The sequence below is a fragment of the Muntiacus reevesi genome, chromosome 21 (assembly GCF_963930625.1).
Source record: "Muntiacus reevesi chromosome 21, mMunRee1.1, whole genome shotgun sequence".
NCBI lineage: Eukaryota > Metazoa > Chordata > Mammalia > Artiodactyla > Cervidae > Muntiacus > Muntiacus reevesi.
The window spans coordinates 50,198,339-50,220,931 of record NC_089269.1 but is presented as its reverse complement, the minus strand read 5'-3'; the positions used below and the strand labels follow the sequence as shown (position 1 = coordinate 50,220,931).

At 43.2% G+C, this 22,593-nt stretch overlaps 1 protein-coding gene across 2 annotated transcripts in view; it reads right to left on the bottom strand.

Annotated features, from left to right (window-relative positions):
* Window positions 1–11,521: 11,521 nt before the first annotated feature.
* IFNAR1 (interferon alpha and beta receptor subunit 1) overlaps window positions 11,522–22,593 on the bottom strand; it is a 28,037-nt gene continuing 16,965 nt past the window's right edge. For both annotated transcript variants that reach the window (XM_065913860.1, XM_065913861.1), the window contains 5 exons: window positions 19,677–19,876; window positions 19,412–19,569; window positions 16,773–16,923; window positions 16,133–16,278; window positions 11,522–14,960 (listed from right to left, as the gene is read on the bottom strand). In XM_065913860.1, coding sequence (XP_065769932.1) covers window positions 14,721–14,960; window positions 16,133–16,278; window positions 16,773–16,923; window positions 19,412–19,569; window positions 19,677–19,876 — 895 coding nt within the window. In that variant the 3' untranslated portion in view covers window positions 11,522–14,720. The remainder of the gene's footprint in view (window positions 14,961–16,132; window positions 16,279–16,772; window positions 16,924–19,411; window positions 19,570–19,676; window positions 19,877–22,593) is intronic.

The window sequence follows — 22,593 nt, the reverse complement described above, 5'->3', positions numbered from 1 at the left end:
CATACTGTGGTTTTGATTTGCGTTTCCCTGAGGATTGGTGGCACTGCGCGTCTTTCATGTGGTTATTGGTACATCTTTGTACATCTTTGTTTGAAAAGTATCTCATCCTTTGTCCATTTCTAAATCAGGTTATTTTGTTGTTGCTGTTTTTGAGTTGTAGGAGTTCCTTACGTGTTCTGGACACTCACCCCTTAACAGATACGTGATTTGCAAATATTTTCTTTCCATGGGTTGCCTTCCACTCTGTTGATTTTCTCCTTTGATATGCAGCCATTTTTGAGTTTTATGTCATCTGTGTTGTCTATTTGTGTTTTGGTTGCTTGTGCTTTTGGTGTCATATCCAAAAAATATCACTGACAAATTCAGTGTTGTAAGCTCTTCTCTTATGTTTTCTTCTTGGAGTTTTACAGTTTTAGGTCTTACAGTTAGGTTTTTAATACATTTTGAGTTAATAGATGGTATAAGGTAAGTGTCCAACTTCATTTTTTTGCTTGTGGATATAAGGTTTTCCTGATATCATTTTTTAAAAGAAGCTGTCATTTCCCCATTGTGTGGTCTTGGTACCCTTCTCAAAGTTTATTGGAAGATCAGTTTAGTTCAGTTCAGTTGCTCAGTCATGTCTCACTGTTTGCAACCCCATGGACTGCAGCACGCCAGGCCTCCCTATCCATCACCAACTCCTGGAGTTTACCCAAACTCATGTCCACTGAGTCATTGATGCCATCCAACCATCTCATCCTCTGTTGTCCCCTTCTCCTCCCGCCTTCAATCTTTCCCAGCACCAGGGTCTTTTCCAATGAGTCAGTTCTTTGAATCAGGTGACCAAAGTACTGGAGGATATGTACCATCAAAATTTTTAGTGAGTTCAGTTGACAAAGAAGGAAGGAGTGATACCAGACTCTGTCCCCACATTGCACTCTATGCTCAAACTCAAACTGGTACCACTGTGGTCTGGGTTCTTCCTGGAGGGGATAGGGCAGGAGAAGCTACAGTGTTAGTTATCTGTCTTGGGTAACAGCTTTGAATGTTCTGTACCACCCCATCCTCAGTAGCTTGTTCAAAAGGTGAAAGAGATGAGTCAGAGGCAACTCAGCCAGGAGGGGTGCAGGAGGGGCCAAGGTGTCTCCTTTCAAGTCCAACTCAGCTCTGAAGCAGGGTCTACTTCTTCCCATCCTCCCCAAGGGTATTTCTACAGACGTGGGGCCTCCTTCTCAATGATTCATTTACTGCAAAGTCCTAGTTATTAAAAGGCAAAGGTGGTTGTAGTAGAGGAGGTGGTGGCTATGGATCTCTACTCAATTGCTTTATCTTGTTTAGCAGAACCAATAACCAAACCATCTCTGGGTCAGGTCACGGTGACCAGCACAAGATTCTTACTTTTTCTTTCCTTCCCTCGTTGTTTAAGAGGAGATATCTACAAATAGAAGAACTTCAAGAAGCTCCCTGTGTAACCACGCTTTGACTAACTATCCTCTGAGGGTAATAACACCTGAGGATTCCCACGGAACCCTTTAGAAAGAATTGTGCATGTTCAGTCGCTAAGCCATGTCCCACTCTTTGTGACTCCATGGACTCTAGCCCACCAGTTTCCTCTGTCCGTGGGATTTCCCAGGCAAGAATATTGGAGTGGATTGCCATTTCATCCTGCAGGGATCTTCCTGACCCAGGATTCAAACCTGAGTCTCCTGCACTAGCAGGCAGATTCTTTACCACTGAGCTACCTCTAAGGGCTAGAAAGGATTGAGGCACACCATTTGAGAAAAGTTGTAAGCCAGTGTTTCTCAGATTGCAGGTAGGTTACACTCCCTCTCTTCCAGAAATTTAAGAATTTGTTTGCACTTTGGTGGTAATCTTAAAAAAACTAATAACAAGCATATTCTGAAATCACCAGAATGAACATCAGCATGTGTTTGTGTTTAGGGTCTCCTTAAGATGTACTGGGCTTCCCTGGTGGCTCAGATGGTAAAGGATCTGCCTGCAGTGCAGGAGACCAGGGCTCCATCCCTGGTCTGGGACAATCCCCTGGAGAAGGGAATGGCTACCCACTCCAGTATCCCTACCTAGAGAATCCCATGGGTGGAGGAACCTGGTGGGCTACAGTCCATTAGATATACCAGCACTATTCTGATAATTTCCAGATAATGGGACCTAAAGAGAGACAGACTTAGTATATTCTATTCCAGCCAAGTATGAAAATGAAAGTCACTCAGTCGTGTCCTACTCTTTGAGACCTCCTGATCCATACAGTGCATGGAATTCTCCAGGCCAGAATACTGGAGTGGGGAGCCTTTCCCTTCTCCAGGGGATCTTCCCAACCCAGGGATCTAACCCAGGTCTCCTGCATTGCAAGTGGATTCTTTACCATCTGAGCCACCAGGGAAGCCCAAGAATACTGGCGTGGGTAGCCTATCCCTTCTCCAGCAAATCTTCCTGACCCAGGTATTGAACTGGGGTCTCCTGCGTTGCAGGCAGACTCTTTACCAGCTGAGCTACCAGGGAATCCCCAGCCAAGTGTAGTCAAATTGTATTAACCATGTATTGCATAAGCAGAGAGTCATCATAGTTTGATCATAAAAAAGTAAAGGTTAAATTCGTTAGTTGTAGGGTACAGGGGAGACAAACCATGCTGAACTCAGAAGAACCTTTATTCTGATGAGATTCATTCTGTCAGTGGCAACTTAATTTCATCAAAGTAACATTATTCTAAATATTGAATTGATGATTTTGTGTCAGTGTTATCATCTTGTAGTTCTGATTCTGCCTGCGCTAAGTTGCTTCAGTCGTGTCTGACTCTGTGTGACCCCACGGACTGTGGCCCTCCAAGCTCCTCTGTCCATGTGATTTTTCAGGCAAGAGTACAGGAGTGGGTTACTATTTCCTCCTCCAGAGGATCTTGACCAACCCAGGGATCGAATCTACATTTCCTTATGTCTCCTGCATTAGCTGGTGGATTCTTTACCACTGTGCCACTTGGGAAGCCCTCTGTAGTTTTGATTAGAATTCATTTATAAATTTGATTTAGATTTGTGGTTGTATGAGAGCTACAAACTGAAGATTATATTTGGTTTTATTTATTTTTTACTGTATGCATTAATTTTTTTACTTTTTGGCTGCACAGCATGAGGGATCTTAGTTCCCTAACCAGTACCGCCTGCAGTGGAAGTGCAGAGTCTTAATCATTGGACCTGCCACAGAAGACCCTATATTTGGTTTTAAATTCACACATATTTAAGGAATGTTATAATTTCAAAATTGTCAATATTGGGAGATGCCGAAGAATCCAATTATAATCCAGCTTCCCACAAAGAAAAGCTCAAATCAATGTAGTTTCACTGCTGAATTTTACAAAACATCTGAAAAAATTGACATTAATTCTTCATAAGCCCTTCCGAAAAACAGAAGAGAGGGAAATCTTTCCTAGCTCATTCCATGATACCAAAACCTGATACAAAACCGGACAATGGCATCAGAAGAAAGCTACAAATCAATATCCTTTATGAGTATAAATGCAAAAATCCTCAACGGAATACTAGCAAACTGAATTCAGCAATATGTAGAAAGGATTATACACCAAGACCAGTGATAGTTACTCTAGAACTGCAGGTTGGTTTAACATACAAAAACCAACCCATGTGATGTACCATCTTAATAGTATAAGGGGGAAAAAATGATCTCAAGTAGACACAGAAAAAGCCTGTGACAAAAATCTACCACTTGCTCATGATAAAAACAGAAAAGAAACGAGGAATAGAAGGGGACTTCCTCAATCTAATAAAGGACATCTTCAACCCACGCCCCAGCTCCACCACCCTGCAGCTAACATCTTAGTTAATGGTGAAAGACCGAAAGCTTTCTCACCAAGCTCACGAACAGCTCACTCTTTCACTTCTATTCAACACTGTATTAGAGGTTCTAGTTAAGGCAATTAGGAAAGAGAAACAAATAAAGGCACCAGGATTAGAAAGGAAGAAGTAAAACTGTCTCTATTTACAGATGACATAATCTTGTACATAGAAACTTCTAAGGAATTCACCATGAAAGCAAAACACCTGTATAAGATAATAAACAAATTCAGTGACATTGCAGGATATGGGGGATTCCCAGGTCATGCAGTGGTAAAGAATTTACTTGGCAATGCAGCAGATGCAAGAGACATGGGTTTGATCCCTGGGTCGGGAAGATCCCCTAGAGTAGGAAATGGCAACCCTTTCCAGTATTCTTACCTGGGAAATTTCATGGACAGAGGAGCAGCCACAGGGTCGTGAAGAGTCAGGTATAGCTGAATGACTGAGCATGCACACACACAGAGGATACAAGATAAATATAAAAACAGTTTTGTTTCTGTATACTAGCAATGAATAATTTGATATTTAAATTAAGAAAATAATTCCATTTACTTCAAAGCATCAAAAAGAATAAAACAATTAGGAATAAATGTAACCAAAGAAGTACAAGGCTATCATACTGAAAACTAAAAGACACTGAAAGAAATTAAAAGAAAACTAAATAAACAGAAAGCTACCCATATTCATGGATTGGAAGACTTAATATTGTCAATATGGCACTATTCCCCTAACTTGGTCTAGAGATTCAGTTTAGTTTCTGTCAAACCTAGCTGGTTCTTTTGTAGAAATTGAAAAGCTGATCCTAAAATTTATTCTTTGTTGTCCTGGGCTTTGCAGAATATTTAGCAGCATCTCTAGCCTCTACCTTGACAGTCCTTTGACCTGTACTCTTGAGAGTCCATTGGACAGCTAGGAGATCAAACCAGTCCATCCTAAAGGAAGTCAACCCAGAACATTCATTGGAAGGACTGAAGCCGAAGCTGAAACTCCAAAACATTGCCCACCTGATGTGAAGAGCTGACTCATTGGAAAAGACCCTGATGCTGGGAAAGATTGAGGTCAGGAGGAGAAGGAGACGACAGAGGATGAGATGGTTGGATGGCATCACCGACTCAATGGACATGAGCTTGAGTAAACTCAGGGAGGTAGTGAAAGACAGGGAGGCCTGGTGTGCTGCAGTTCCTGGGGTCACAAAGCATCAGGCACGACTTAGCAACTGAACAACAACTGGCTTCTACTTGCTTGATGCCAATTCTTGTCACCTCTTGGGTAAAATGGGGTTTGGAAACTAGAGATTTGGAATTTCCCTCAGGCTTGGAAGCATTATATGCCAAGGAGGTATGGGGAGGCACCAGTAGCATCTGCTACAGTTAACCCCATAGCACTCAGATGGGCTTCCCAGGTAGCACTAGTGGTAAAAGAATCTGCTTGGCAGAGCAGGAGACACACAAAACAAGGGTTCGATCCCTGGATCTGGAAGGTCCCCTGGAGAAGGAAGTGGCAACCCACTCCAGTATTTTTGCCTGAAAAAATTCCTTGGACAGAGGAGCCTGGCAGGGTACAGTCCATGGGGTTGCAAAAAGTCGGACATGACTGAGCACACACACATAGCACTCAGAACCATTTTTGTTCTACATTAACTCACTTCATGTTGTAACTGGTTCTTCCAGGTGGTGGCTGTTCATGATTAAAAAAGAATTAAAAAAATCATCATGATAGAGAGATTAGGGGACAGCTATATTTCCTTTTTCTTAAGATGGTCTTAAGGCCATATTAAATACTTATCTTCTCCCTCCTCTTCCACCCACTTGAGATCCTCCTCACTCCTGGCAAGCAATTTTTTTTTTTTTTTTTTGCCACACCATTTGACCTGCAGAACGTCCACGACTGAGGATGGAATCTGTTCTCCCTGCAATGGAAGGGCAGGAATTCTAACCACCAGGGTTATTTTAATTTTAACTGGACCAACAGGGAAGTCCTCAGGCGGCACTTCTGATCTGGGTTGCTCACCTGGTGGGGTGCCCCAGACCTTTATCCCGAAGTGGTCTGTGGCCCCATAACTGTGACTTTACCAGGCTGTTATGGTAATTATCCATTCCCAGTCATGACTTGACGTGGAAACATGAAGACACGCCCCAGGGAATTCACTGTGTTTTGCAAACACTCCTTCTGACCTCATTATGTAGACATAGCTGCATCTCCTTATCATAATTGGAGATGAATTACTCTGGCCTACAGCACTTCCCTTTTCTGTCTTCTGGTTTACTGGCACATTGCTTAGTTGTCAACGTGTTGACAGAGTCAGTTGTCAGAGTCAGTTGAGTCTGACTCTTTGCGACCCCGTGGACTGTAGCCCACCAGGCTCCTCTGTCCATGGGATTCCCCAGTCGAGAATACTGGAGTGGGTTGCCATTTCCTTCTCCAGGATCTTCCCGACCCAGGGATCAAATCCATGTCTCCTGCATTGCAGGTGGATTCTTTATTGCTGAGCCACCAGGGAAGCCCCTATTGGCATGAGGAGCTCAGAACAACCAGGTTTTAGCCACAGAGTTAGTGGAGTCCCATATCCTTTTGCAAAACACCTCCTTATCCCCCATCAGGAGACTGAGACTTCTAGTTCAGCCAAACCTAAAGTGCAGATTCCTCGGGGGGACCCTGGGAGTGGTGATGAGAAATGCCACTAGACATCCATCCCTTGGTTCCCAGAACTTTGGGGGTTCTACCAATCGGAATCCAGCACCCCCATCCCTCAGTATTCATCTACCAACTGGTGCCTTCGCTGTGGTATTTCAGGCCATTTCAATGTCTAACCAAACTGGTAACTTCTAGGTGATGTTCTATACAACAGGATCACTGGATCCCATGATCGCATGCCCAGTGTTGTGCCCATTTTGACATAAATGGAGCCCTTGATTTGCAGCATGTATCAGGATTCAATCAGAGAAGCAGAGCCACTGTGAGTGACATAGTGACCCAGGTAACCTTTTCTTTTTTTGGCCATGTTATGTGGCATGTGGTACCATAGTTTCCCGACCAGGGATCAAACTCATAGCCCTGGCATTGGAAGCAGTCTTAACTGCTGGACTGCCAGAGAAGTCCCTCAAAAGTTTTTTTAATAAAAATTCATAATCATCTCTTTCCATAAGTAAAATGCCAGAGTATTCAAAGCATTGTATAGCAACAAAAAATTGTTAGTAATGTCCCATGCACTATTTGAAATACACTTATACTACACAATTATTCACTGTTTATGAATTATTCATTATTATTCATTATTCACTGAAATGAAAATTCAGGTTAACTGGGTGTCCTGTATTTTTGTTAAATGTAGCAACCCTAAATGGTATACAGTCTTCAGATACATACCACTTTCTTCATGTTTCCTCATAATACAACCATTTAGGAACCTGTTTTGAAAATACCAGCTAGAGCTGGAGGAGCCAAGATGTCGGAGGAATAGGACGGGGAGACCACTTTCTCCCCCACAAATTCATCAAAAGAACATCTGAACGCTGAGCAAACTTCACAAAACAACTTCTGACCACTAGCAGAAGACATCAGGCACCCAGAAAAGCAGCCCATCGTCTTCGAAAGGAGGAAAAAAATTTTTATTTCTTGTTTTATTTTTTTTCTCTTATTTTCTTTTAAAGTCCTCTATTACTTCTTAATTTTCATTTTCATTTCACTATAACCTTGCAAAAAAAAAAAAAAAAGAAGCCATATTTTTAAACCGAGCTTCACATGTATTTCTAAAATTCTTTGTGTTTTTGTTTTTAATATTGTATTTTTAAGAGTCTAACCTCTACTCTAGATTTTTAATCTTTGTTTTTCAGTATTTGATATCAATTTTGGACATTTAAGAATCCAATATTCAGTACCCATTTTTACTCTGGAGTGTTGATTACTCTCTCCCACTTTTGACTCTCCGTTGTCTACCTCAGAACACCTCTATTTCCTCCTTTCCCCTTCTCTTCCCAATCCAATTCTGTGAATCTCTGTGGGTGTCTGGGCTACGGAGAACACTTTGGGAACAGAGAACTGCATAGATCTGTCTCTCTCCTCCAGAGTCCCCCCTTTTCTCCTCCTGCTCATCCCTATCTCCCTCCTCCCTCTCCTCTTCTTCATGTAAATCTGTGGACCTCTATGGGTGTCCCTCACGGTGGAGAATCTTTTCACCATTAACCTAGAAGCTTTATTATCAGTGTAGTATAGTTGGAGAAGTCTTGACTACTGGAAGAATAAAACTGAAATCCAGAGGCAGGAGACTTAAGCCCAAAACCTGAGAACACCAGAAAACTCCTGACTACATGGAACACTAAGTAATAAGAGACCATCCAAAAGCCTCCATACCTACACTGAAAATACCAGCTAGCTGTGAACCTAAATAGGGTGACTTGTCTTCCCCTAGTGGCGAATGCAGTCAAGTGATAGTTCAAGGTCGCACTTAATCACTTTAACTAAACACTTACTGTCAGCTGCAAAGTGTGAAAAAAAAAAAAAAAAAAGCCCTTGCATTTATGGAGCTTGCTGCCCAGAGAAGGGGCTGTATGTTGGGACATACTATAAAATCTCTCCTAAGGCAGTGTCTCTGACAGTCATGAAGGTACAGTTTAGTTCAGTTCAGTCACTCAGTCGTGTCCAACTCCTTGCGACCCCATGAATCGCAGTACGCCAGGCCTCCCTGTCCATCACCAACTCCTGGAGTTTACTCAAACTCATGTCCATTGAGTCGGTGATGCCATCCGGCCATCTCATCCCCCGTCGTCCCCTTCTCCTCCTGCCCCCAAGCCCTCCCAGCATCAGGGTCTTTTCCAACGAGTCAACTCTTCGCATGAGGTGGCCAAAGTATTGGAGTTTCAGCTTCAGCATCAGTCCTTCCAATGAACACCCAGGACTGATCTCCTTTAGGATGGACTGTTTGGATCTCCTTGCAGTCCAAGGGACTCTCAAGAGCCTTCTCCAACACCACAGTTCAAAAGCATCAATTCTTCAGCGGTCAGCTTTCTTCACAGTCCAACTCGCACATCCATACATGACTACTGGAAAAACCATAGCCTTGACTAGACCAACCTTTGTTGGCAAAGTAATGTCTCTGCTTCTTAATATGCTGTCTAGGTTAGTCATAACTTTCCTTCCAAGGAGTAAGTGTCTTTTAATTTCATGGCTGAAGTCACCATCTGCAGTGATTTTGGAGCCCCCCGAAAATCAAGCCTGACACTGTTTCCACTGTCTCCCCATCTATTTCCCATGAAGTGTTGGGACCAGATGCCATGATCTTAGTTTTCTGAATGTTGAGCTTTAAGCCAACTTTTTCACTCTCCTCTTTCACCAAGAGGCTTTTTAGTTCCTCTTCACTTTCTGCCGTAAGGGTGGTATCATCTGCATATCCGAGGTTATTGATATTTCTCCCGGCAATCTTGATTCCAGCTTGTGTTTCATCCAGCCCAGCGTTTCTCATGATGCACTCTGCATATAAGCTAAGTCAGCAGGGTGACAATATACAGCCTTGATGTACTCCTTTTCCTATTTGGAACCAGTCTGTTGCTTCCTGACCTGCATATAGGTTTCTCAAGAGGTAGGTCAGGTGGTCTGGTATGCCCATCTCTTTCGGAATTTCCCACAGTTTATTGTGATCCACACAGTCAAAGGCTTTGGCATAGTCAATAGAGCAGAAATAGATGTCTTTCTGGAACTCTCTTGCTTTTTTGATGATTCAGTGGATGTTGGCAATTTGATCTCTGGTTCCTCTGACTTTTCTAAAACCAGCTTGAACATCTGAAAGTTCACGGTTCACATATTGCTGAAGCCTGGCTTGGAGAATTTTGAGCATTACTTTACTAGCGTGTGAGATGAGTGCAATTTTGTGGTAGTTTGAGCATTCTTTGGCATTGCCTTTCTTAGGGATTGGAATGAAAACTGACCTTTTCCAGTCCTGTGGCCACTGCTGAGTTTTCCAAATTTGCTGGCATATTGAGTGCAGCACTTTCACAGCATCATCTTTCAGGATTTGAAATAGCTCAACTGGAATTCCATCATCTCCACTAGCTTTGCTTGTAGTGATGCTTCCTAATGCCCACTTGACTTCACATTCCAGGATATCTGGCTCTAGGTGAGTGATCACACCATCGTGATTATCTGGGTCATGAAGATCTTTTTTTGTACATTTCTTCTGTGTATTCTTGCCAACTCTTCTTAGTATCTTCTCCTTCTGTTAGGTCCGTACCATTTCTGAAGGTACAGGTGGACACAAAGGTGACTTCCATGTATGCATATGGTGGAGGTCTCCCCGGAAGATTTCAGACTGGATGGTGCCCCTTTATTCTGAAACACTCAGAATCTTTTTTTTTTTTTTTTTTTTTTTTAGCTGCTCCACACAGCATGAGGGCTCTTAGTTCCCTGACCAGGGATTGAACCTGGGCCACAGTGTGAAAAGTTTGGAGTCCTAACCACTGGACCTCCAGGAAATTCTCTATGTCTTTTTAAAAGTTAAATTCCAGAAGATTAAAACACTATAAAATCTGGATTAGACAGTGGTACGCAAAAAGGCACTTTGCTATTTTATCATACATTTAAGGCCTAAATCCAGTCTTTTGGAAAAATGGTCCATCTTTCTAGCAGAGACATAGGAGAATGTTTTCTTCTTATTCAGTCATTCACTTTCCCCTCTGCCCCTTCTGATGGATCCAGGAAATCTGGGGAAGTAGGACCGCGGAGGGATTGGCAAGTCACTGTGAGGAGAAATGTTTATTGGGTAACTTTTCTTGGGCTATGCCACGCAGGATCTTTCCCAACCAGGGATTGAACCCCTGCCCCCTGCACTGGGAGCTTGGAGTCTTAACCACTGGACCACTAGGGAAGACTGGGAAATGTTTAATTTATAAGTGCTACTGAGAGACGTAATTTTTCCACTTTCTCCCTCTTCCCAAGACCTTTTCCTAAGCCAGAATATCGACTCTGTCCATTTTTTCTTTTCACAGTCAGTCAACTACCATGAGCTGTTGACATGAGCTACCATGAATAAGGTAGCTTCTTCTAGAACATGAGTTCTAGTGGGGACAGAATATGGCAGGAAACTGATACTGTGTATCCTTTGTATGAAAGATGTATCAATTCTTTTTGCCTTTCCTCTGAAGTGAAAAAAAAAAAAAAAAGGATGTTATGGGTATTTTTCACTAGTGTCACTAGTGTCAGGGTGTCTCTTGTGCATCAGAGATGAAATTAGTAACATTCACTTCCCTGTACATTTTGGGAAAATACTTGAGGACGCTTACTAAAAACACATGATGAGAGTTCTCAGCTTGAATGTCAATGGTGTTTAACTGCAGATCAATTTACACGTGGGACTGGGGAGTCTCCTTCAAGAGCATATCCAGAGAAGAAACGTTGGTAAAAGGGAACAGCATGCTTTGAGGGGGCAAGGTCTGCATTACGACTGCAGACTCACTGGCTCAAGGCTGTGTCCCGGCCAAGTCTAAACCCGAGCTGGTGGGAAAAAAGCATAGATTGTGTGAGAGCTCCCCGCCCGGGGGTGGCCCCTTCAGGACACCAACGCTGTGCAGCCCGCCCGGCATGGGACCAGCCCCCTCTGTTATGAACACCTCATGAAGGCGGCAGCCACAGCACCCGAGATGCTTAAGTTCAATCAGTTCAAGCAAAACCACCATGAAACCCAAGACTTTTGGCTTCAGTGTTTATTACAGAAACTGTTCAACTGTTTAAAAAAGAATGGCAGTGGGCATTAAGACAAAGTACACACAAAATAAGATACAAATACTGGCAACACTGGCTGTGCTTTCATAGGAAGACTGGAAATAAAGCCATGTCCTTCTATACCTCAATAAGACACACAAACAGAAACACCCGCTTGGTTCAAATTTTAGGTTTCCGTCACTTGACAATTATTTCCTTTGCACTTTTTCCGCACGAGGCACTGCACTCTGGTAGGTACTGGGGATACAGTGCTAAGTGTATATTCCTGGGCTCACAGAGTTTCTGGTCCCCGGGCAGGGGCAGACAGACACTAGATGAAACGAACACAAACATGTCAGGTAGTACAAGGGTCACAGGGATGGGGAGGAGGTAGGAAAAGTTTCTGTACACTTCCAAATTCTTAAGAGCAATCTGAGGTTGCTTTGAAGGTAGGTTTGGGGAAAAGATGTTATACAAACTCTCTCTATACATATACTTAAAAAAATTTATTTGACAGTGCTGGGTCTTAGTTGTGGCATGTAGGATCTAGTTTCCCTGACCAGGGATCAAACCTGGGGCCCTTGCATTGGGAGCTCAGAGTCTTACCCACTGGACCACCAAGACGTCCTTAAATTTATATTTTTGAAATAACTTTATATGTTGCAAATTTCTGGTCAAGATTTTGAAGTTCATAGTTCTTGAGCAGCATTTACCCTTTTCTAACTAGAACCTATGCTAAGTCTTTACGGATGTACTAGTGGCATAGTAGCCAGTATCATGCGTGTGTACATGTTTGTTTACAGATCCATGTCACTGTGTATATATTAATCTATATTACATATGAACACATGATTTCTGGCTGTAACGACACAAATCTTCTACATAAATGCTTAGATTATATCCAGCCTCTCCAAGAGCTATCAGTATCACAGATCTGAGGAAGTTTATTGCTGCTCTCAAGTATATAGTATTTGCGAGCAAACTATTTTTTCAGAAAAAAATACCATCTTACAAGCAAGCACATCCTTATTAAGCTACATGTGGACCACAATGAAGAATGGGATGGAACTGCATTTTCAGGTCTGCAAGACGCAGCAAAACGGAGGGGTTTTTGTTTGAGGCCGCTCAGACGCTTGTTCATTGAAAACCACAGGGCATCTCAAATCCCAAAGACACACACGCTCCCACATCCAGGGACCTAGTGAATTCAGCAGCGTCTCTGCCTTATAATGCCCTAGTTTTCCCTCTGCCACGTCCCACAAAGGCGCTGTTCCCAGTCCGAAGCAGCATTTTTCCTGTGGAAAATCCCAGGCCCGAGTGCGGGGCAGGCCGGCAGCCCTGACCCAGCACGGAAGCCATCGGGGCGGGGTCCTCGACAGTGACACGTTCCCACGGATGGACGGGGCCTTCCCCAACGAAGGGCCAACCCTGATCTGCCGTAAACCAACTGCCTCTGGTCAGAGGATCCGCGGTGCGTTTGGGTCCCTGGAAGGATTCTGCAGCAGAGAATGGCCCTGGTGGGGGCCCCCTGACCCATGTGCTCCCCGAGGGCTGGAGGGAGGCCCAGGTGAGCACGAGGTGCTCTGGAGAGGACAGGCGGTTGTCACCGGCCTTCCCAGCGCGGCTGCTTTCAACCTCTCCTTCCACCCAGAAGACCCCGCGGACTACCCTAAACGAGCCCAGCCAGACTTGATGCGCTGGGTGGTGCCATCTCTCTTCCCTCTCAGTTCCCCTGCAATGACTGAAGCTGAGAACGTCGCGTCAGAGGTAGCCAGAATTCCTACACTTCCTTTCTCTGCAGGAGCTCCACGAATTAGCCCAAATAGCAAAATCATTTAAACATAAGCTATAGATGCCTTTAAGAGGTAGTACATAATTTTGAAAAATTAGGTTTCCTTCCTAGCTCATTTCCTCCCTAGCTCATTTCCTCCCACACTTTGATGATAAATAACTTGGATTTCCTTGAGTGCATGCAGGCTAGCAGAAGCGATACCTGAATACTGCCCCACAGTGGACAGAAGCTGGCCTGCTGTTAAGAAATGACACAGATGAGCCATGAAAGCAAACGCCGCCCCTCAGGATGTTAGCAATCAAAAGTTGACGATACACATTCTTCTTATTTTTCCCTAAAGCCACCTGCTTCTTTCCCACTGACTCACTCTACTATTTGTCAGTAGCATTTTCTGATCCCAAGACTTTATATACACTGTCACTAATGTCACACACTCTCATATCTTGAGATAACAGTAACTTCTCTACTCAGACTGTTTCCCATTTCTCTGTAATTTTAGGGATTATGCCTTCTAATCAGAAGCTACTGTCCTAATGTTCTGAAACAGGAAGGCTTAACGTACATATAGTAGAAGATGACATGGTTTTAATCCTAAACTGTGGAAGGGATGGGTGACTGTGGTGTAGAGGCCAATGTAATTGGTATGCATGCATGCATGCTCAGTTGCTTCAGTCCTGTCCGACTCTCTGCGACCTTGTGGACTGTAGCCCACCAGGCTCCTCCATCTATGGGATTTTCCAGGCACGAATACTGGAGTGGGTTGCCATGCCTTCCTCTAAAGGATCTTCCCAAACCAAGGATTGAACCCGCATCTCTTGCAATTGGTATAAATGTGATTGGTATAAACAGAATTCCCCTGAAAATCTATAAGGACCATGTTTCTGGCATCTGCAGCTGTTTTCCAGAGTAAGCTACTTTTTCAGAAAATCAAGTGATGGTGGTATTCAGGTTCTTCTTTGAACAAGATCAAATGTTCTAAATACCTCCTGAAAAATAGTGAAGTGTAATGCTGCGAGGGAGAAGGAACGATGATGCACAGTGACCACACCAGCTGACGGGAACGCAAGCACCCCCAAACCCCTGACAGGACAGTGGTACTTAAGGTAACGCAAGGGAGCCAGAGGGCATCTTCTGGATTTAACGCCTCTCATCCAAGGCAGGTCCAATGACAGGTCTTTCAAGACTTGACACATGGCAAAAAATGCAGAAAACTTCTCAAAACTCATTTTAAATAGTGAAGGGCTTGCCTGTATTTTTAGGACCTGCGATCTGAAAACGGTTTTTCTTCCCCTACATGGGCAAACTTCTTTTGACAGTTACTGAGAAGAGGAAAAAGCCCAGGCTCCCACTCTGACTCTTGCAAGACTCCCTAATGTTTTAGGGTTTGTTCCTGGTCACACACTGTCCTGTTGCAGAAACTCTTCACTTATTTTACTTCCACTGTTTTCATCTTCATTCGAATAGTTTCCTGAATCTTGACTAGTTTGGGAATTGTACTTTTTGTGAACTTCATCAATTTCATTAGTCTCTTCTATTTCAGTAATAATGCTTGCATTTTCAATTATAAAACATCTTTCCGTTTGTTCCTCAGAAGTGGAAAGGAGTAGATTCTTTAGTGGCTGATCAGAGAAATACTAATTCAAAAGGGAAAGAACAGAAACAGATTATTTAAAAGAACAAAAAGTAGTTTTCAAGTTCCAATAAGCTTCAGTTTCTTAAATCCTTTATCTATCTTTAGACATGCAGATTAAAAAGCGAGCTAAGAGCATATCCACTGCACTATCATGTTTAGAATAAAAGCACCACCAGTGAGGTCACATGCATCTCAGTACTGTTTGGGGAACTATCCAAAGAGTTTCTAAGAAAGTCCACTGTGCTGTGAGGGGTAGGAGGTGGAAGAGCGTGGTGGGTAAGGAAGGAATGGGAGGGCACTGGGATTGGGGACATTCTATTGTGAAATGATAAAAATGTTGGTACCCAATCTGAAAACATCCAGAAGAAGCACAAGGGAGAAGTTAACTTTTCCCCAGTTGGGCTAAGAGTAATGAGCTGCTGTAACCTGTCAATCTTACAGTTCTTTAAAGAACAGCTCTGAATAGAAGAGCATATAGAAATGACACTAGAAAACTCAGGGATAAGAGGGTGAAACAGCGCGCGGGCACAGTGGCGGGTCTTTCTGGTCTCCCCCCCTCGCCCCTCACAGATCCACGGGAGGGCACTGCTTTATAGCTACGGGCACTTGTGCAAGTGCTCACAACTGAGCTACGCAGGTTCACAGCCAGTCAGTGCAAACACACTACAGCCTCCAGCTCTAAGGCCTGTGAACCTGAAACAAGGCAGGCGTCCAGGTGAAGACGCCACCCCCCGGGGCAGTGTCCACACTGACGGTCATCACTTCGTGCTTTCACTAACTATGCCAACAGCAAGGACGTGCCAACCAAAACACCGAGGTGCTGCGAGAGGAGATGCATGTTCCTCTATCTCGGTTTCTATGATTTCATCCACAGAATAAAGTTTTTCCACTGGCAACAATGTTTTAACCTTTTTGGGAATATAGGTGGTAAAACAAATGCCACAGCAGCCAAACTGCCAGAAAAATAAGGACACATCCTACTATTCCAAGTTACATTCCATTAGATGACTGCTTCTGAAGTCAGTTTTCTGAAACTCTGAAGGAAAAAACCCAGGTCAGTTTGTATTATTTTTTGAATATCAGGAATACATTTATATTCTGTTGAAATCAAATATATTTCCCTTTCATTTTTAGAAAAATCCAGCTAGCTGTTGACCAAGAAAAGTAACCTACCTCGTCAACAGAGGAAGGAGGTTTACTTGATGGAAAGAACACATAATTGACACATCTCAAGAAGAGTCTCACAACATAAATGACCACAGGAATAGAAAACAATGCAGTGCAAATTCCAGCTTTCAGCCAGGTTTTGGAAGTGTCTCCTAAAAAAGAAACAAATAGTGTTTAGCATCAATATCGGTTTTGACACCCAACTACATTAAGACTGCTGACAGTTTGTGTGAAAGAAATACAGCCATGTGAAAGGAAGTTTACATTCTGTTAAATAATACCATTAACATAAAAAATTCACAACTAAGGGATTTCCACATGATAATTATATCAAAGGTTATGTAAAAAATAAAAGTCTCATTAAATTCTAAGAGTAATAAAAGAAATTAATTATGTGGGTATGCATGAAATATAAAGCATGCAAAAACCACTGAACTAAGTTGAGTATTAAAAATATTTTCTAAAACTCAGTGTGAAGTTTTGTGAAGGTCAGTGTGAAGCTCTGATTTTGACTCACATAGCTGAAGAAAATACTCTCTATATTTTTGCGGCAAAACACAAATATTTTACAGCTTTCAATAAATTGGTTATTTTTTATTAAATCTGGTGACATTAAAAAAGAAAAGGTATAATAAAAGATCCTGACCTGGTTTTGTTTTCTCACACACAGTATCACTAAAACTGCTGCTTTTATTCCGCCTGTCATTTTCAATGAGTGCTCTGGCTTTGACACAATACACAGTCAGCGGTTTCAAGTCAAGAAAGGTAAATTCGGTTCTTTTCTCTAGAACTTTTCTCTATAAAAAAATAAGTACATCATTGATAAAATTTAGAACCCCGAGAAATCATAGAAGGAATATTTGTTTTCTGAATTCTTTATATATTCATTCTAAGATTAGCCTCTCCCAAATACTTGGTTGGTATATTTTAAGAAATATAAATTTATTTTGGACAACAAAACTATTATCAAACTCAAAAGTGAAACATGCTGCTGCCAAAAGAATACCATATAGTCCTAAGACAACTCGAAGTTATTTTATCAGTACATACCTATTTGGCTGAATTACCATCGTGTTACCTCTGGTTAGTGGCAGAACAATTAAGTGCAGGGGGGTCTGGTCTCAAACTGCCTGTATCAAGGTATTACTTAGAGCTATGTAGCCTTAGGCAAGTTATTTAATTTCCCTGGGCCCTATTCCCAGATCTGTGAAGTGAGGGAGATTACTACTCCTCTGTGTACGAGCCAGCTGTCGCTTGTCCTGTTACTGTAACAAAACATGCCAAGGGCAAAACACCAGTGTGCAACGCGGTGTGACAAAACAGCCCCGGCTCAAAATGCATTTTCCTTTCTTTCAAAAGAATTAAACTTTTTATTTTGTATTGGGGTACAGCCAATTAACAGAGATGTGAGAGTTTCAGGTGGACAGCAAAGGGGCTCAGCCACACATGCACATGTATACAGAACGTATTTGTCTCTGTTACTCGTGAGCGGATTGGCTGGGGGAGCTCCCTCTGAGGCGGTGGGTCACGTTCAGGTGTGCTCTACAGTCTCTCATCCGCCGTGGCCCGAAGGCCACGTGGAGCTTGCTTTCCTCTTGGCAAATGGGAGAAGCGCAAGAGCCAAGTCAAAACACAAAGGTGCACTTAAGACCTCAGTCATACCACATCCACTTGAGTTTCACTGCCTACGGCCTAGCATCAGCGAAGCAGTAATGGATACTCCATCCCAAGTATTTGCTGAAGAGTAATTTAATCGATCCAACTGTCTGGCAGGGCTGCTTAGAAGATCGACTGAGACAATTCATATAAAATACTTAGCCTGGTACCAGATATATGAGTATCCAGTAAATATGAGCTGTTATTATGACTGTAATTACTGATGTCTTACCCAGCATAAGACAGGATGGCAAACAAAGGTTATTGAATCTCTATCTGTCAAGAAATGTGGTAGGTATTTCTATAAATACTACCTCATTTTAAACCTTATAAACATCTGTTCAAAAAAAATTAAGTTGCTATGATCCCCGCCACTTTAGAGAACAGAAAACGAAGTTGCAGTGGTTAAGCACCTTGCCTAAGGTTACACCATTTGGTAGTCTGAGACACAAATTTAGGTTTTCCAGATCTAGGGAGGACTTAGTGAAAGTGAAGTTTCTCAGTTGTGTCTGACTCTTTGCAGCCCCATGGACTGTAGCCTACCAGGCTCGTCTGTCCATGGGATTTTCCAGGCAAGGGTACTAGAGTGGGTTGCCATTTCCTTCTCCAGGGGATCTTCCCAGCCCAGGGATCGAACCCGGGTCTCCCGTATTGCAGGCAGATGCTTTACCGTCTGAGCCACCAGGGAGGACTGAGAATTAACCGTAACACTCAACAGGGCTAAACTGTGCTATGGTTACAGAGTCTTCAGATAGTTAAAATGAAAGTATCCAAATCACTGGACTTTTCGTAGATTTCCGACAGAAAATGAAGTTACAAAATTCACCAACTTAACTGTACCAGATTTTTAAAGGCTGATTCCTTGACAGTAATTCCACAGGGAAAAGTGATCTAGGTATAATATGGATTATCTGATGTGCGTTAGCCTGTCAGTGGTTTCCGAATTTCAGGGTCACAAAGTATGATAACAGCTAAGAGTTTTTGTCCCCTAAAAACCAGCTTTCTCCTCATGGAGGTGCCCCGATGTCGGCACTACATGGAGGTAGTCTGGGCTGGCACACCTGGGAGGGAGGGCTACCGGCACCTAGGGAGGAGTGGGGGGGGCATTGCCCGCCATCCTGTAACGCACAAGGCAGCTCCTGCAACCAGTCGTCCAACCCAAATGCCAGCAGTGCTGAGAAACCCTGGTTCATGAATACCTGAGGATCACGATAAAAATTACTGAGTTCTACCCTCAGAGATTCTGACTGAGTACAAAGAACTCAGGATCTGAATTTTAGAAAGTAACTGGGGGTACTTTTCTGATGGTCCAGTGGTTAGGACCTCATGCTTCTACTTCAGGGCAGACAAGTTCCCTTCCCCGATCAGGGAACTAAGGTTCTGCATGCCACTTGGTGAGGCCAAAAAACGCCCCCAAACCAACAACAACTAACTGGGGCTCAGATGCAGCTGACCGTAACTCTTACCGCGTAAAACATGAAATGCCAATTTCTTCCTGTCGAAAATATCTGAGTTAATCATATAGCCTAAAAGTTTAAAAATTTCCCTGCAATTTTAACTTCAAGCTTTGCTTACTCAAATCATAGTCATAACTCTGAGTTATAAACCTGTATTGCACAGTCTATTTACCTCAGCATTTGAAGTGTTTTCCCAAAAAATTACTTCATAAATTAGTGGGTAGAGCTGATTCACAGATGTGTTTTCAGACTCTTCTGAAGCACCAACACTGACATGCAGTGAATCATCAGTAATGGATTTCAAGCTGATGACTGGAGGAAATATGACAGCTAGGAAAAAAATGTGTAAAGACATAAAGTTCAAATTAGACTACAAAACAATCGTTAAGAGTTCATACTTGGAGAATCACAAAATAAAATAAAAACTATTGGCTTACTTTTCATTTCAATATAAAATTTCTTCTCTTCAGACCAAAAAGATGTACCATTTCCATTAGATGCTTGTACACGGACATAGTAAATTCCACTTGGGAAAGCATTTCGAGGAAAGACACAGCGGGTAGTTGTGACATTTTCACAGTTCAGTATTTGTTTCCATTTGCCTGAATGTTTCCCAGGAATCTTTTTAAAAAAGGCACTTTAAGACAAAAAGATGTTTTTCATTCCAAACACATTAGTTCAGTAAACATGTACTGAGTACCTGTAATAGGCCAGACACTCTGTTAGGGGTCAAAGTTACAGAGATAAATTGTCCTCACCCTTGGGAAACTCAGCAAAGTGGAAAAGATATGCACAAAAGAAAACCAAAGACCTTGCTCAAGCGTGTGATAAGGAAGTAGTATGAAGGGCTGGCTCATGCTGGTGCACAAAAACAACTGCTAAATTTTCAGGAATGCTACCAGCTAGCTGTTAAATGCAGCCACTGTTAAAAATTACATAAACTTACAAATAAATATGTTGTATGAAAAACTAAAGTAATAAAAATGCAAAACTCATCTTGTCCTAATTGTTTTCCCTACATTTTATCTATGCTCAATGCTATTTACATCTATCGTGTCTGAACAGTGGAATATGGTGGAGGGCTTATTGTGCCTCTTTCCAACTCCATGTCCAGTGGACAGACATGCTGCTGGGAGCCTGAAAGTGGCCACAGCAGGATTAGCTGTGTTATAAAACCCGGCAAACACTAAAGTAAAGCTTTTTCCTTCTGGAAGGCCAGCTGCTAGACGTGTACCCATGGGTCAGTGCTGAGACACACACCAGGGTTCTGAGAGCGAGTCTGAACAGTCAGAGCAGGCCTGGAGAAGTTAACAGACTGCTCAGAGACCCAAGCCCAGAACATCTCAGTTCAAGTCCAAGCATTTCAGTTCAAGCCCAGAACCACGGCAGCCTCTGAGCTGGCTCCCTCGTCTTCAGTCCCCTGCACCACACACCATGTGGCCATCGTCACGCTCCTCGAACACAGGCCTCATGTTACCAGAGTCCCAGTAGCACTCAAATGCCTGTAGCAGAGTCTAAGGCGAAGCCTGACTTTACTCCATCCTGTTAACTCCATGCTCCCTCTCGCTGCTCTCCCAGGCCCAGTGTTCTGCTATTCTCGAAGCAGGTCTTCCCCTCTCGTGGGCAAAATTCCAAATCGGCCCCCAAGATTCCTATCTTCTGGTGCATGAGCCCAACATCATCCTCTCCTCCTGAGTGCGGGCAGGCAGAACCCATGAACTCTTGATTAGGTTACATTAGTTGGTAAAGGTGAAGGGATTTTACAAATGAAATCAAGGTCCCAAGCCAGTGGACTTTGAGTTAATCACATGAGAGCCTATCCTGGTGGGGCCTAACCTGATCAGATGAGCCTTTAAAGGAGGGTCTAGGGGGCAGAGATTGTCTCTGTTGACAGCCTCTGAGGCAGCAGGCCACCATGCGTTCTATAGCTGTCAGAAATGGTTTCTACCAACCACCACGTGAGCTTAGGAGAAACCACGAGACAGCGTGGATGAGACAGCAGTCCCGGCTGACACCCTGATCACAGCCTTGTGAGACCCTGAACAGAGGACCCTGCTAAGCCACACCTGAATTCCTGACCCAAAGTCACTGAGATAATAAGCTGTGTCTTTTAAGCTGCTGAGTTTGTGCTCATTTACTACAGAGCAAAAGGAAATGGATACCTCCTCGTTACCCTGATCTGATTTGGTCTCTTCATATCCGAGCTTTCCCGTGTAGTGTAGCCCCAGCCTGGAACGCCCTCTCTCGTCATTGAAAAACACATGACTCAACAACAATCAAGGCCTCCTTCACAAAACCTCTCCTTCCAAGTGGCTTCTGCGGACTCTCTGGTCCTGCACATACCTCTACATTTCTGACCTCTTGCAACCTTTGTTATTTGTACTCCACACATGAATGCATTTATTATCCAGACCGTTGTTGCAGGGTGGAGAGGAATCAATTGCAGCAGTATCGACTTCCCTTCTCCCTCACTTTTTCTCTGTTTTTTTAGTCTCTTTCTTCTCTACCTGACCTACACTCGCCTCTGGTCCCGAGATTCCTCTGCCCTCGGTACCTCTTTCTTTGTGGTCTCCCTTTCCTGCCACAGTTCACGTCACCTTCCACTTGATTATCCTCTTCTCTTCTCCCTCTCTTTTTACCCTCTCCAGTTTTCCAATCAGCATGAACTATACCCAGTCCTCTTTCACTCATGTCGTGCTGAGCTTTACTCCTGTTTGGCTGGTCTCTACTCAAGCACACAGAGCACAGTCCTCTCCGACTTCCTTAGTTTCCCACTAATCACTAAGGAATCTGCCAAAGTCACTACAACAATCAAGACAGTAGGAGACTGACCTGAACTGAACTAGACTGAGTGACTGGACTGAGATCATTTCAAAGACTCATGGAAGGAGTGGGTTTTGAAGAAAGTACCTCGGTCATGTGTCAAGTATTCCAGACCGAGGAAATAACACACGTAATTAGAATCATACCTTAAAAAAAAGAGCCAGTAAGTCCCTGTGGCTCAGACGGTAAAGAAGCTGCCTGCAATGCAGGAGACGTGGGCTCATATCCTGGGTCAGGAAGATCCCCTGGAGAAGGGAATGGCCACACACTCCAGTATCCTTGTCTGGAGAGTTCCATGGACAGAGGAGGCTGGTGGGCTACAGTCCATGGGGTCACAAAGAATTGGGCATGACTGAACAACTAACATCTACTAAGGACACTAGATATTATAATACACCCATTTCACAAGTAAAGAAACTGAGGCCCGAAGAAGTGATTGGTTCTCAGTGATACTCCAGATGGTTACTGGCAGAGCTGGGACTAGAATTAAACAGCCCAGTTCCAATGCATCATAACCACCTTTCCATCAGG